The 12,721-nt window shown below is 38.3% G+C and overlaps 3 protein-coding genes across 3 annotated transcripts; 2 read left to right on the top strand and 1 right to left on the bottom strand.

The window, feature by feature from the left end:
- Positions 1 to 413: 413 nt before the first annotated feature.
- RHIMIDRAFT_314596 (glycoside hydrolase/deacetylase) lies at positions 414 to 1,343 on the bottom strand. Its single transcript, XM_023614944.1, has 2 exons — positions 1,236 to 1,343; positions 414 to 1,185 (listed from the first exon to the last, which is right to left on the bottom strand). The coding sequence occupies exons 1-2, from the start codon at positions 1,308 to 1,310 to the stop codon at positions 487 to 489; spliced, it is 774 nt and encodes a 257-aa protein (XP_023464266.1). The 5' UTR covers positions 1,311 to 1,343; the 3' UTR covers positions 414 to 486.
- Positions 1,344 to 2,217: 874 nt separating this feature from the next.
- RHIMIDRAFT_31521 (uncharacterized protein) lies at positions 2,218 to 5,462 on the top strand. Its single transcript, XM_023614982.1, has 4 exons — positions 2,218 to 2,507; positions 2,561 to 4,707; positions 4,785 to 5,237; positions 5,298 to 5,462. Exons 1-4 carry the CDS (start codon positions 2,488 to 2,490, stop codon positions 5,402 to 5,404), a joined length of 2,727 nt encoding a protein of 908 aa, XP_023464265.1. The 5' UTR covers positions 2,218 to 2,487; the 3' UTR covers positions 5,405 to 5,462.
- Positions 5,463 to 7,400: 1,938 nt separating this feature from the next.
- On the top strand, positions 7,401 to 10,660 carry RHIMIDRAFT_239384 (uncharacterized protein; the record flags this gene model as incomplete). Its single annotated transcript, XM_023609164.1, has 8 exons — positions 7,401 to 7,464; positions 7,520 to 7,634; positions 7,681 to 7,798; positions 7,850 to 7,990; positions 8,871 to 8,974; positions 9,031 to 9,412; positions 9,468 to 10,049; positions 10,265 to 10,660. The coding sequence occupies 8 exons, from the start codon at positions 7,401 to 7,403 to the stop codon at positions 10,658 to 10,660; spliced, it is 1,902 nt and encodes a 633-aa protein (XP_023464264.1).
- Between the last annotated feature and the right edge of the window lie 2,061 nt (positions 10,661 to 12,721).

Here is a 12,721-nt window from a genome sequence, read left to right as displayed (position 1 = left end):
AATTTATTTTCTTGATAAACTTTGAAAGTTGTGCAAAATATGCAAGGTTGAAGCAAAGAAAAAAAAAAGCATTGCAGGCTATAGCACCAATACCTTATAATCCAGATGTAATGAATTTCTAATAATAAAGCTTTAAATAAAAAATGAATAGTCTAAGAGAACACTAAATTGTCATAAAAGCGTTCTAAAGATTTTAGCGTCTTCTGTGCTTTATATTAAGGATAAAGTTATGCAGTATGTACTTGCAAGAATGCAATGACATGCGTCACAGTGCTTCTCAAGATGTATAGACAGCCATTACAACCACAGATTACAGCTAATTTGCAGATGTGGTATGCTTGGTAGGTTTTACCCTCGGACTGGTGTGAATATTAAAGTCCGTGTAAAATAATATAAAAGGGCAAAAAATTAAATCTTGGTAATGCAGAGACAATGATTTATTATATAATACACTTATTGTTACACGGATACAAAAAAACACTTAAATTAGTTTTGGTAAGGTTCAACACCGACACATTCGGATGCAGTGACGAGTTGATAACCCTTTGCCTTGAGGTAGTCGATGGCCCAAGGAACGAGCTCATCAACAGTTTGGTTGTAGACTTCGTGTTCAAGAGTGATGTGGCCAAGAGTTTGAGGAGTATCCTGGTCCATTTCTTGATAAGCAGCCTTTTCTTGTGCAAAGTCATGGGCTCTCCAGTCGTTAGTATCAAGATCCCAGTTAACAACGCTATAACCGAGTTCCTTCAAGACAGCCAAAGAGTTAGCATCATATGCACCAGTAGGAGGACGCATGAGGGCAGGTCTCTTGCCGATGGCCTTGAAGATAATGTCTGATTGGGTGTTCATTTGGTATTCAATTTCTTCTTTAGTTAAGCCAGTGAGTACTTTGTGTTCATAGGTATGGCTAGCAACTTCATGACCCATATCATAATAATGCTTAATGACTTCCATATAAGTCTTGTCACCATCAGAGGTGGTGACTGTATCTGATTCAACATTGACCCAGTTGTTGCCGTTGATGAAGAAGGTTGATCTGATACCTTGTTCATTGAGATACTTGGCTAAATCCCAAGAGTATTGGTATGGTCCATCATCAAAGGTCATGGCAAAGACGCCAGTACGGTTACAAGAGATATAGACGCCATCTTCGTTTACGTTGCTTGAATTGCTTGCGGGAGCACGCTACAAGATGATTTAGTAAGAAAGGTACATTAAGGGTAAAAGGAACCTACAGTAGAAAGAATGGGCTTTGCAAGGACAGCAGAGGCAGCAAGAGCTAAAGAAGTCAAGACGGTGTTGAAGTGCATTGTTTCTATTCTACTGGGAAGAAGGGCGTTGACAGATGGGAAAATTTGATTGAAATAACCTGCCTATTTATATATTTTCAATTCTTCTTCCTGCTAAATGTTCAGCATCTATTTTTGTATCTCTTTCAGCCAGCGCGACACACCGCCAAGTAAATTACTAGAACGATTTGCACGATCTGTTTACCCGGTATTAGGTCCATATTTGTCTAAAAATAGAAAATAAACTTGAGTATTTCCTTCAACACAGCTCCGAAGGCATGCTATCATAATATTTAATTGTATAAGCCTTGCTGCGCTAGGAAACAAGTAGAGATACGTTTACATAGCAACAAGCAGGGGAAATAAGCCATTTGATTTTGCCGCTTAGCAACATTCAGGTACTATCCAGGCAGCTTCGGAGTGCTTAATTCTAGTACAGCATTTACTTTCTTTTTAGATTATTCCGTTTCCGTTCGTTTGTTAATTGTATTACTTGTTTTTAATGGGCTTTCATGCTATTAATAATTATGTCACACAACGAGGCAGCCTCTTGGGCTCTGCATTAATTTCTAGATCGATTCAAAAGTCCTACTATTTTTATTACATCAGCCCACATTATGTATAGCAACTACAGCATTTTATTTTAATAGAAAAGGATTTTTTTTTTGAAGGAAAGGGAAAGTAGAACTTGGGATCGTTCATAGGATGTAGATCTTTTGATAATAATAGATTTTTTTTTTTTTTTTTTTTTTTTTTTTTTTCCCTGTCGAGTCAACAATGATGCCATTTTGGTCATCGGCACATGTGCATACAAAATAAGGTAAGAGCTTACAGCAATGGATTGTCTCTGAGAAAAGAAACACCAGCCGTTTCCTAATTTTAGACACTGTTTCTACATTTATTTATCTCTTCTTCTTTAGTCATGTTGCCTTCATCCAGCGCTTATCTTTTTCATGTACATTTCTTTCAAGAGAGGATAATTTGGGAGAATATCCAAGCAGCGTTCTTTTTGAACTGTATACAGGTTTCTCCATTTCATTGGCTAAAAGAGACTAAAGTGACAGGTGTTTGATTTTGAGAAACATTTCCTTTTTTAATTACATATGAAGTCAACACAAACAGCTACTGACACAGGTAAGGCTACAGCAAAGGTAAACCATTCCTTTTTCTTCTTAAAAAACACACTGCTATAATAGGCATGGATAAAATAACGTCAGGGTGAGTTGAGCCTAAGCTAATGACTATACAATTTAGGGTACTAACCCTTATAGTAATGGCACTCGTTCAAAATCAAATCAGCCCGACAGTGACGAAGACAGTCCATTAGCAATGGAAAGTTTAGATCATCTTGACGAAAATGACAAACGTTTTTCAGAAGATCACAGCGATTCTATTGCTGAATATTGCGCCGAATCACTCTACAGCTTTAGCTTCACACCTCTATCTCGAGTTCACAAAGCAACCAAGATAAAAAAACAATTGTTAAGCCGCGGAATGGATTATATGCAACGTATCCGATGGAACACGGCTGAAGAGGATAAAAGTCGACGATTTTCTCAACCAGACATAGGCATATCCGAAACAGACGAGTGGTCGACTTCAGAATTGAAATTATCACCATCTGTAAACGATCTAGTTCGCCACCACCTCATCACTCAGGCAAAGCAGAAGGAGTTGGACGACGAAGGGTTCCCTGTAGGACGACGACAGACCATCGAGGCATTTAATCACCTGGGTACTATCCGTGAAGTACCTACATCCACCTCTGCTCAATACAGTCATGCGATTCATGCACCATGTCGCTTTTTACCTCAGAATCAATCTATTGTAACGACTGATTCAGAAGCCACCATATTGTTATTTAACGACATGGCTAGTCTCTGTTTAGGAATAGACCAGTCTTTTATCGGAAAGTCTATTTTGACGACACTAGATAACCCTATTCAGAGACAATTGAAAAGTATACTTAAAAGGCGGCGAAGTATTGATTTTTCAGAAAAGCATAAAGGCGTTGTTCTCGTTTGTGGTATTGTAGTTCCTATCAGAAAAATGAGTGGCGAAAAATCAGCAGCTTCTCTTTGGCTCAAAGAAAAAATCACTGACGAAGGAAATGCGATCTATATCTGGATTCTTGAAGAAATCTATGAAACTTCACTCATCGTTCGTTTGGACGCACGCGGTAACATATTGGGAGTAGATAATACGATTAAGGATCTTTTTGGTTATGAGTCTGAAGACGTCATTGGTAAATCTATCACTCAGCTTATTCCTGGCATTTCTAAAGAGCATGGAGAGTATCCTGATCTGCAGCAAATCGAAAAGATAAAGTACTATGGTGGCCTCTCTCGTAAAGGCCTTGCATTTCCAACCATCATCAGTAGTTCTTCTGGAAGCAATGGCGTGTTGAAAATAGTTTCTCTTCCTTCCGTGGCAGGGCTTATCACAGTTCATATCAATACGGGAAAGATTCAAAGCATTAATCCAGTGCCTGCAAAGTATTTGTTTGGATATTCTCCAGAGACACTTGTTGAAAAATTCAAAATTAACCAAATCATTCCTCGGTTTTCAAACATTGTGTCTGGTCTTCGAAACCATAATCTCTTGCAATATTCATGCACGGTCAATAACCACGTGTGTCGATGGGCAATATCGGGAATAGATAAGGAATATCAATCCATGAGCGCTGAGGAATCGCTAAAATCACTCGAACGACGGCCCTCAATCAATGCCAGTGGACACCCACTTCCAACTATCCATGCTGTGCACCGTGATGGCAGTAGCTTTGAAATTCAAATACAACTACGGCTCATCGAAAGTGATAAGGAGGACTTGATCAGCGTTTGGGTCACTTATGATCGCATTCAGGCAATAGAGCGACAAAATAGAAAACTTAGACATAAACAAAAGCAAGAACAATATCATCAAGAACTCGAACAGATACGTCTCAATAATTTGCAACAGTCATCTATCGTGTCTCCGCCGCCACCAACAGAAACTAGTTCTCCCGTACAACCAAAGAGACGACCACCGATCAGGTCTTATGGTATATCGTCTTTTGGTAATGTGGATGAGTCAAAAGCACTCTTCCCAAAAAACAATAACGCAAGCATAAGTCGAGAAAGTCTACTTAGTAGCAGTGCCTATACGAGTAGCGAGGAGTCTCTGCCTCTTGTTAAAAAAAGCCCCGTGGACGATTATGCTATTTTGAACAATCTTGGAGAAGGCGCCTTTGGTGCAGTTAAACTGGCTTATAGAAGAGATGATCCAAACAAGGAAAAGGTGGTGATAAAGTTCATTAGAAAGGATAGAATAGTCGTCCACTCTTGGATAAGAGATCGAAAACTTGGCCTTGTCCCTATGGAAATTCATATTCTGAAAAAGCTTAAAGACAATCCACATGCCAACTGCTGTTCATTAGGTAAATTCTTTTTTTTTTTCCATTCTTTCATACAAGTGGACATACTAAAATAATAACCATAGAGTCGTTCATGGAAGACGATGAAACATTCTATGCTGTCATGAAATTCCACGGAAGCGAGTGTATGGACCTATTTGACTATGTAGAATTACATATGGGCATTAGCGAAATCGAGATCAAGCGTATATTCTGGCAGATAGCTAAGGCAGTAGAACATATTCATGGCCTTCGTATTGTTCACCGTGATATCAAAGACGAAAACGTGTTAATAGATGAAAATGGTCGTGTCAATCTGATTGATTTCGGAAGCGCTGCTTACTTTAAAGAAGATCGAAAATTTGACACCTTTTGTGGTACACTAGACTATTGCGCACCTGAAATCGTCAAGGGCATGCCCTATGAGGGTCCACCTCAAGACATATACTGCTTAGGGATAGTGCTTTATATATTGATCTATAAAGCAAACCCATTTGTTGACATAGACAAAATCCTGGATCATAACCTAGAGTTTCCTTATGTGCTATCAGAAGGTAAATAGTTTTTTACAATTGCAATTGTTTGTTAATCATGATTTTTTTTTTCCACTTTAGCATCTGTCGATCTTATCAAAGGTATGCTAGATTACAGCCCAGAGAAACGCTTTACAATTGCCCAAGTGTTATCCCATCCATGGCTTCAGAATATTTCGTATGATTAGTTTGTGTATATAAAAGAAACGCTTTCAAATAAATACCATATAGGGAATTTGTATTGCCCATTGTTCTATTTAGTTTTAATTACTGAGTGTTTCTGATGTTGACTACTCAATGTAGTCTAGAAAACCTGCTTTATGTTTCTGATTGAAAAGGATACCGGTGATTCATCTTTTTAAGTTTCTAAAGTATGTTGTCAGTATCTCTCACTCTTAATGTATCAGTACCCATGACAAGACATGAATCCCATAACTGTCTTGTTGTGGTAAAAGTACTCGGATATATATACAGCGTATAATTGTGATTGGCCAATGCTTCTGCCATGGTAACGTCTATATCAATCTTTAGGTCATATATTTGTGTTGTAGTGGAAACGTAGACGAATGCTACATATAGGAACCCAATGCTTCAAAATCATCAACAATATGATCCATAGGTCCTGGCTTACCATTACTTATCGATAACAATGTCGTCCTTTTTTCATGTTTATACAAAGCATTGGAGTACTTATAAAGGCTCCAGTGTAATTGTAATGAACAAACCCAGAGACGACAGTACTATAAATATCTCAGAAACTCAGCAAGTCTTGTTGCGAGTATTGTTTGTCAGTGTAACAGCATCTATTCTTGGAAACGCACGACGTCCATCAGGCGCGGCTTTACTTTTCAGAAACAGTACAGTTTTTCTAGAATGCGTTGCCAAATCGGTTTCATTCGCGGCAATACATTAAGCCAGAACCGATTGGCCAAGAGTCAGTTACCGAGTCTTTACATTGTCATCAACCCGCAGTGTAACTAAAAAATCCACAAATAGGCCTTTCATGAAAAATTTCTCCTTTTATAGACAATATCTCCACTCCTATTCATACGTCCTTTATGCAGCATTCAACTGAAGCACAGGGCAATTTGATGACTCTGCCTCTTTCCCTTATTGGCTTTAAAAAAGAGAAGGAAATAATCTACTGCTGTTACCATGACCATGTGTTATGGAATATTTCGTAATTTAAAGTGTCTGCATTTTCTGCTCAGCTGATGGTAGAAAACAAGGATTGTTACATTTTCATCAGGCTGTCATTTACACGCGATATTCGTACGTTTGTAGAAATGGACTAAAAAGCATACATTTTATACATGGATGTACAATTGTAATATATTTGACAAGGGTAAATTTGTTGCATTACATGGCCGATCTGCACTATTTCCAATGCAAAACTTTAGAGCTCTTTTCTGTTTACTACAAAAACCTTGAGAAGATTCTCATCTAAACCCTTTTTGGTAATTTTGTGTGATCTCGTAAGAAGGTAAAAAAAGGTGTGTGCATGGTCAGCTATATGTCGCGTTGTCAAGGGTGACTTCTCTCTCTGGCGTATCAGTCCTTTTGCCAGAGAATACAGATACAACCAACAATGTTGTTTATTCAGAGCTTTTGCTCAATTAATATATGCATTATGCCCAACTCACTTATGCTCAATTATACTTATGCCATTTTCTTTTTTGTAACTATGTGGCTCTCATTCAATAAAATTATGCGGCCATTACTTTCTCTTTAAATGCATTCACCTTTCTACAACTCATTCAGCATTTACCCTTACTCATCACAAAGGGCGAAGCCTTTAAGCCTGCGACAGCACGACGACATGCAAAAACGAGCGTAGCGAGTTGGAAGCGGCTAGTACTATAGACTGAAATATGAATATTTAAACCGAAGCTCATAAAAGACGGCCTTAACACCATTCGCAATCTAACCGGTTGAATAAAAGTACATTTGTGAGTAAAGCATAAAGAAGAGGCAACACACATCCTTCAAGCTATATTTATAATAGATCATCTTCTGTCATTGTATTCACTGAATTGTTTGATTCCACGCTAAAGCCGACATCAAATGTTACGACAGCATAAGTTTATTGGACCTGAGAAAAGGACGTGATTCTATTGATTAAATAAATTTTGATAAATGAACAACAATAATCTCTTTCACTTTTTGCTCTTCTTTTTGCTTCAAATGAAAAGACATTCTACATCATCCAGTTCAGAGAGACCTTCAAAAGGCGCAAAGCTAAATGAATGTAAGTATTCAATCTTGTTCATTATCAGTCAATATTTAACATTATTCTGGTATAGGTACAGTAGCATCAGCTCAAGAAGCGGATTATTCCAGCACAGTAAATCAAGAAGGTGCCTCTTCTTCCTCGAGTGAACCAGAGCCATCGAAAAAAGTACAACAAAAGATTGATAAGTAAAATGCACTTTTAAAATGCAAAACAGAGCAACAGACTCTAAAGGAAGTCAAGTGCCCCTCTTTGTGGGTTAACGGCACACGCACGATCAACGAGCAACCAGTGCCCAGACAAGAAAGCGATAATGCCTGTATGCAACTCTGATGAAAGGGTTGAAAACTTTGTAATCAAGACATCCTTACCTAATGTTTGTAATAATCGATAACTTGTTCAGCATATCAAGGATCTAGCAGATTATACCACCAAAGTTTTGTTTATGGGACCCCTTTTTGCCAACTTTATCTTCATCAAACTGCTCGATGATGGCCAGGCTATTCCAATTATTGAACAAAGTTTATTCACAAATATATTTGCGGTAATAACTTGAAATGGAAAGAGAGCACCAGACTATCTCAAAGAATGCTTCACTCTTTTCTGTGAACTGACAACTGTAGACCGCGGCACTTTAAAAAGTATAAATTATTCAAGTATTCTTTCCGTCGCTGGTAAGCAATACGAAGTCCTGGTTAGAAATCACATTCACGAGACACACGAACGAAGATCGATAACGTACTTTCTGAATATGATGTCTGACAGCAATTCAAGTAATTATTGTAAAGAACTCCCAGTGGCTTCCAGAAAAGCCTTGGCGTATTTCATTTACAAACAAAAACAAGGTTCAGAGCCATCTTGGCCATCGTCTGTCCTATGCAGTAACTACTATAAAGAAATCACTGAAAGCATAGCAAGCATGTAGTCTAAATACCAACCAGATCAATGTGATTCCGATACGCTTTACTCACAACCTCACCTGTTTTTCAAGTGGTTCTACTTTCTGTCGCAAGAAGTGCAAAAAGAGTTTTTATTATGGAACACGTACCCTCAAAAGACGCTTCCAAAGCGTATGTGTATCGTAAGCTCAGAGAGCTTCCATTTACTAGTGTTTTGAGCAAAAAGAAGTTTAATTCTTTAAGAGAAGAAGCATTGCATTTAATCAATTCCGACAAGACGTTTGCCCCAGGAAAAAAACTAGCCAAGCTTACTCCTCAACAGGTATCAGTAGTTCAAAATTTTATTGATACAGTTAAAACAAGAATACAAGATGGCGCGTTCACTCCTGCTAAATGCACTGACAAAAGAGGGTGTCGTTTTTTCCATTGCGCCTATATATTCCGTTCAGACAAAATCAAACCAAATTGACGCTCAATCTTTTTGGAGACTGGTGAAACAATGTAGCATACCAAATTACCCGAAAGGGAAGAAAACCGAATGACTTGACCGATTTTTACTATCAATTGTTCAATTTTACAAAATTGGGATTTCGTACTAGAGACAATCTTCCGAGCGGGAAGAAGTTTAGGTAAGCTGTGTGTAAAATAATAATACAATATAGGCATATCTAATTACCATTAATAGAAACGTTATAACGACAGAAGATCATTCAGTATCTTTTCTTTTTACCCGAACTGTCAAGAGATCTTTGGCAACAACTAAAAATCCCTCAGATTTTATTGATGACATCCGAAATGGCTGTGATGTTTGGGGAATAGACCCAGGTGTTTCTACAATCTTAACCTCTGTAGATACATCTGGAAGGCAAAGTACAACAAGTTTGGATGAATATTATCATCTGTGCGGCTATAATAATGCAAATTTTATACGAAAGAAGCATCAAGAACAACACACGGCTCAGTTTTTGAAAATTTCTAATTTAAGCTCACTGAAGACATCAAATGTCACAGAGTTTGCAAAAGCCTGCAAGACAGGCTCAGTTTGTATGATGATATTACAAGATACTGTAATGAAAATGCCTGGTAAGTGCAAAGTATGATTTTTTTACTTGTATATTTAAGCAAGCAAAATTTTGTAGGTCATCAAAATTGAAGTTTCAATGCTATATTCGTAAACAAAAAGGGGTGCATGAAATCTGCAAACGGCTAATGCACGGAAGTATGAAGTATAACAAGAAGACGTCTACTGGGGCCAAGACACCGTCTGCTGAAAATGAAAGCAAATATTGCCCTCCTGCTCCTCTTGATCATCCTGACAAGCCCAGAAAAACAATAATTACTTTTGGCGATGACATGTTTAACAGCAGCCTGAGAGGAAACAGAGGGGCATCTGTCCGCCTTATAAAAAAGGCTTTGCAAAAATATTGCGGGAACCAATTAGAAATATGTATGGTAGATGAATATTTGACAAGCCAAATATGCAACAGATGTAAAAATAGAAATATGGACAATATTGTAACTGAGAAGTCAAAACGAAGAGTACATAAGATATTGAAGTGTAAACAAAACACTTGCAACATTGTATGGAGTCGTGATATCATGGCTGCACACAATATCTTGGACATGTTTCTATTCGCTGCAAGAAACAATAATCAGCGTTTTGATGTTTTCACGCGTCAAGGTGCATCTAATGACCAACCTTCCGTATGATTGATATGGCTCTCTCATACGTCCTTACAGTGTAAGTTGTATTAATTATGTCTGAATTTAAAAAGTACGAAAACTGTAACTAAACATTTTTGTTAACGTTGAAACGTAGCATCTTTGGCTAGTCATACTTGATACACCTTTTGCCAAAATGATGTCGCAAGAAAAAAAAACAGTGTCTAGAGGAACTAATTCAACGTAATATCCGTAAGGCCCTTGTAACGGTGAACATGCTGTCATCTGTTGGCGTGAATCCTTCCGGTTTCTCTAAGCTTCTTTGCACCAGGTTTTACGCTCACATCGTTCGACCGCAGCTTGAGTATGACCTAGTTATCAATCGCTTCACGATCTCTCAGCTTTACGCTCTAGAGGAAGCCCAGAATAATTGCATCAAGAAAATCTACGGTGCTCGAGGCAAAGCATCCATTAAGATTATGCTCTACATGCCCAAGTTACCCATCGTGTCTGAACGAGTCAGTATACTACAGGCACAGTTCCTCTTTCGTTCCTTAGATTTACCAGAAGATGCACTGCTTGTTTGTCTGTTACCTTATATCTGCAATACCAGAGGAAGCCAGTGGTACGCTCTCTCTCATACATCGCTTTGAAAAACGGTGCTGTCTGCTACTGAGGAACCCGGCACTCACTCACTCACTCAAGGCTGCTAAATGATGCTTCCTACACAGAACCTAGAGATCTGCCAACAGTGCCGAAACCCCAAGTTGATTTCTAACTGCCGTCGATCAATCTCTCTGGATCCTGTGCTCTGGTTGCCCATGTCTAAGTTAGAGCGCAGTCGCTGTATACACTGGAGACTAGGCTGACTTCCTGGTAGCAAGCCTCGACCATGTTCCAAGCACCCAAAGCAACATCTATCTAAAAATTACGCTATTAGTTGTCTTGATATGCACCAACGTCTGTTCGTGCCTGAAGCTATACAAGATCTATTGTCATTTCTTCTGAATATGTTTCCTTTACGTTCTTCGGTTCCCCTAAACCTAGCCCTCACTTGGTCTCAACAATGGCCGATTATATGCTCTCTATTATATGAGCTAGATCAGCTACACCATAACAAATTGATCTCTACTAAGCGTCCCTATGGTCAAAAGCTTCTTGTATGGTTAAAGCGATTCATTTAAGTTTGCATCGATAGCCCTACTCATTAATTTCCTTTTACTTTTTTTTTACCCTTGTACTATAAGGGGTTTTTTCGCTACCATTGACTTCCAAACGGATTGAACGGGTCCGGGCGGACGTTTGTTATTTTATTTTATTTTTGCGCTCATTTGGACCATCAATAAATAAAGTACAATATTTAAACAAAAAAAAATATGTCACATACAGTAAAAACAACGCCAAAGGGCGAATATTATTTTCCCAAAAGGCGGCAAAAGATACATAATGTATTCTTTCCTTACTAAGTCTGAATGAGTGCACATTTTTCTTATGAGGATGGCCAGGGGAGAATTGTTGACGATGCTCTGGATTAGGAAGAGGAAGTGCATTCCCCTCACCTAGACACGCTAACCCGCCTTAGAATCTGAAAAGCAAGGTCCAGAACAAACTCAGCTGATGGAAGCTTTGTCCACTACAACAGGGTAAAATTATTCCATATTGAATCTGGTAGAATAGCTGATGGAATTGCCGAACAGACAGCACAGAAGTGAGTCAAGAAGTTCAAAGAGGACAAAGATTGGAATATCTTGGAAAAAAAATCAACAAATTTAACAGGACAAAGGGGCAGCTTGAGGAGAGGCATAAGATTTGTCTACTTAACTTTTATGTTGATAACCCTTAAGCAGTACCAAGTTAGAAAAAATCATGCAGACATCAACACTGTTACACTTGAGTTTGCCTGAAGACGTTTTTCCTCAATCGCTTTAAGCATTGCTTCTCTAGATGTTGTACCATCAGCGGAAGATGAGGGAACCTCACCACTCATTGTACGGCCTGGTTCTGAGGAGTTGAACTTTGTCGTTTTCTTCTTGGTAGGAGTAGTAGCGATGATAGTGGGCTTCGATTGGTAACCTTCCTCTTCCTCGCGACTTTCTAGTCTACAGCAATTCTCCTATTTTGTTTATGAATGAGTATTGCTTCTGTTTTAAAAAGCGAACGTATTATATCATCGATGTAATTGTACACTGATTATGAAAAAGATATGTCTATTGTTTATTGCAAAAAGAAAATATAAACAAATGCGCGTGTTCAGGCTTTATAACTTGAAACAACAGATACGCCTTTTTTTTTTTTACTTCTTTGTTCTCTTCTGTGTAATTTCAAATGGAAAACTCAAAAATCAATTACCTACGCGACAATCTAAGCAATTTCCGCTTTGACCTTTATCTTGCTCAGTATAGGTTTAGAAACAGGCAATATGCTGAAGAAGAATTCACGCGTTTGATACACAAAATATTGACATTTAGCATCTGCGAGACTGGACAAGAATTAATCGACTTTGCAAAAAAGATTGACAGTGAACATTATGAAGTGCTTGCATTTATATTATAGCACATATGAAAAATACGGCTAAATAGTGGCGTTTATTTAGATATTTACAAGAGCTGCTGTTATAGATTATTGGGAGGCAGTAGCAAAAGAAATAATCGAAAGTAATCAAAGGTCAGCTTTGTTAGACGAAAGGATAGCCAGCTCCAGCTCCAGGACGATAG

The sequence above is a fragment of the Rhizopus microsporus genome, assembly GCF_002708625.1.
Source record: "Rhizopus microsporus ATCC 52813 unplaced genomic scaffold scaffold_13, whole genome shotgun sequence".
NCBI classification, from domain to species: domain Eukaryota; kingdom Fungi; phylum Mucoromycota; class Mucoromycetes; order Mucorales; family Rhizopodaceae; genus Rhizopus; species Rhizopus microsporus.
Note: the sequence above shows the minus strand (reverse complement) of the source record. Positions and strands in the feature narration are given on the sequence as shown.

Excerpts from the sequence above, each read along its gene's own strand:
- RHIMIDRAFT_314596 (XM_023614944.1), bottom strand. The coding sequence starts at position 1,310 with ATGCACTTCAACACCGTCTTGACTTCTTTAGCTCTTGCTGCCTCTGCT. Across the intron at positions 1,186-1,235 it reads CAAAGCCCATTCTTTCTACT|CGTGCTCCCGCAAGCAATTC; the intron begins GTAGGTTCCTTT and ends ATCATCTTGTAG.
- RHIMIDRAFT_31521 (XM_023614982.1), top strand. The coding sequence starts at position 2,488 with ATGGATAAAATAACGTCAGG. Across the intron at positions 2,508-2,560 it reads ATGGATAAAATAACGTCAGG|TAATGGCACTCGTTCAAAAT; the intron begins GTGAGTTGAGCC and ends TAACCCTTATAG. Across the intron at positions 4,708-4,784 it reads TGCCAACTGCTGTTCATTAG|ACGATGAAACATTCTATGCT; the intron begins GTAAATTCTTTT and ends CGTTCATGGAAG.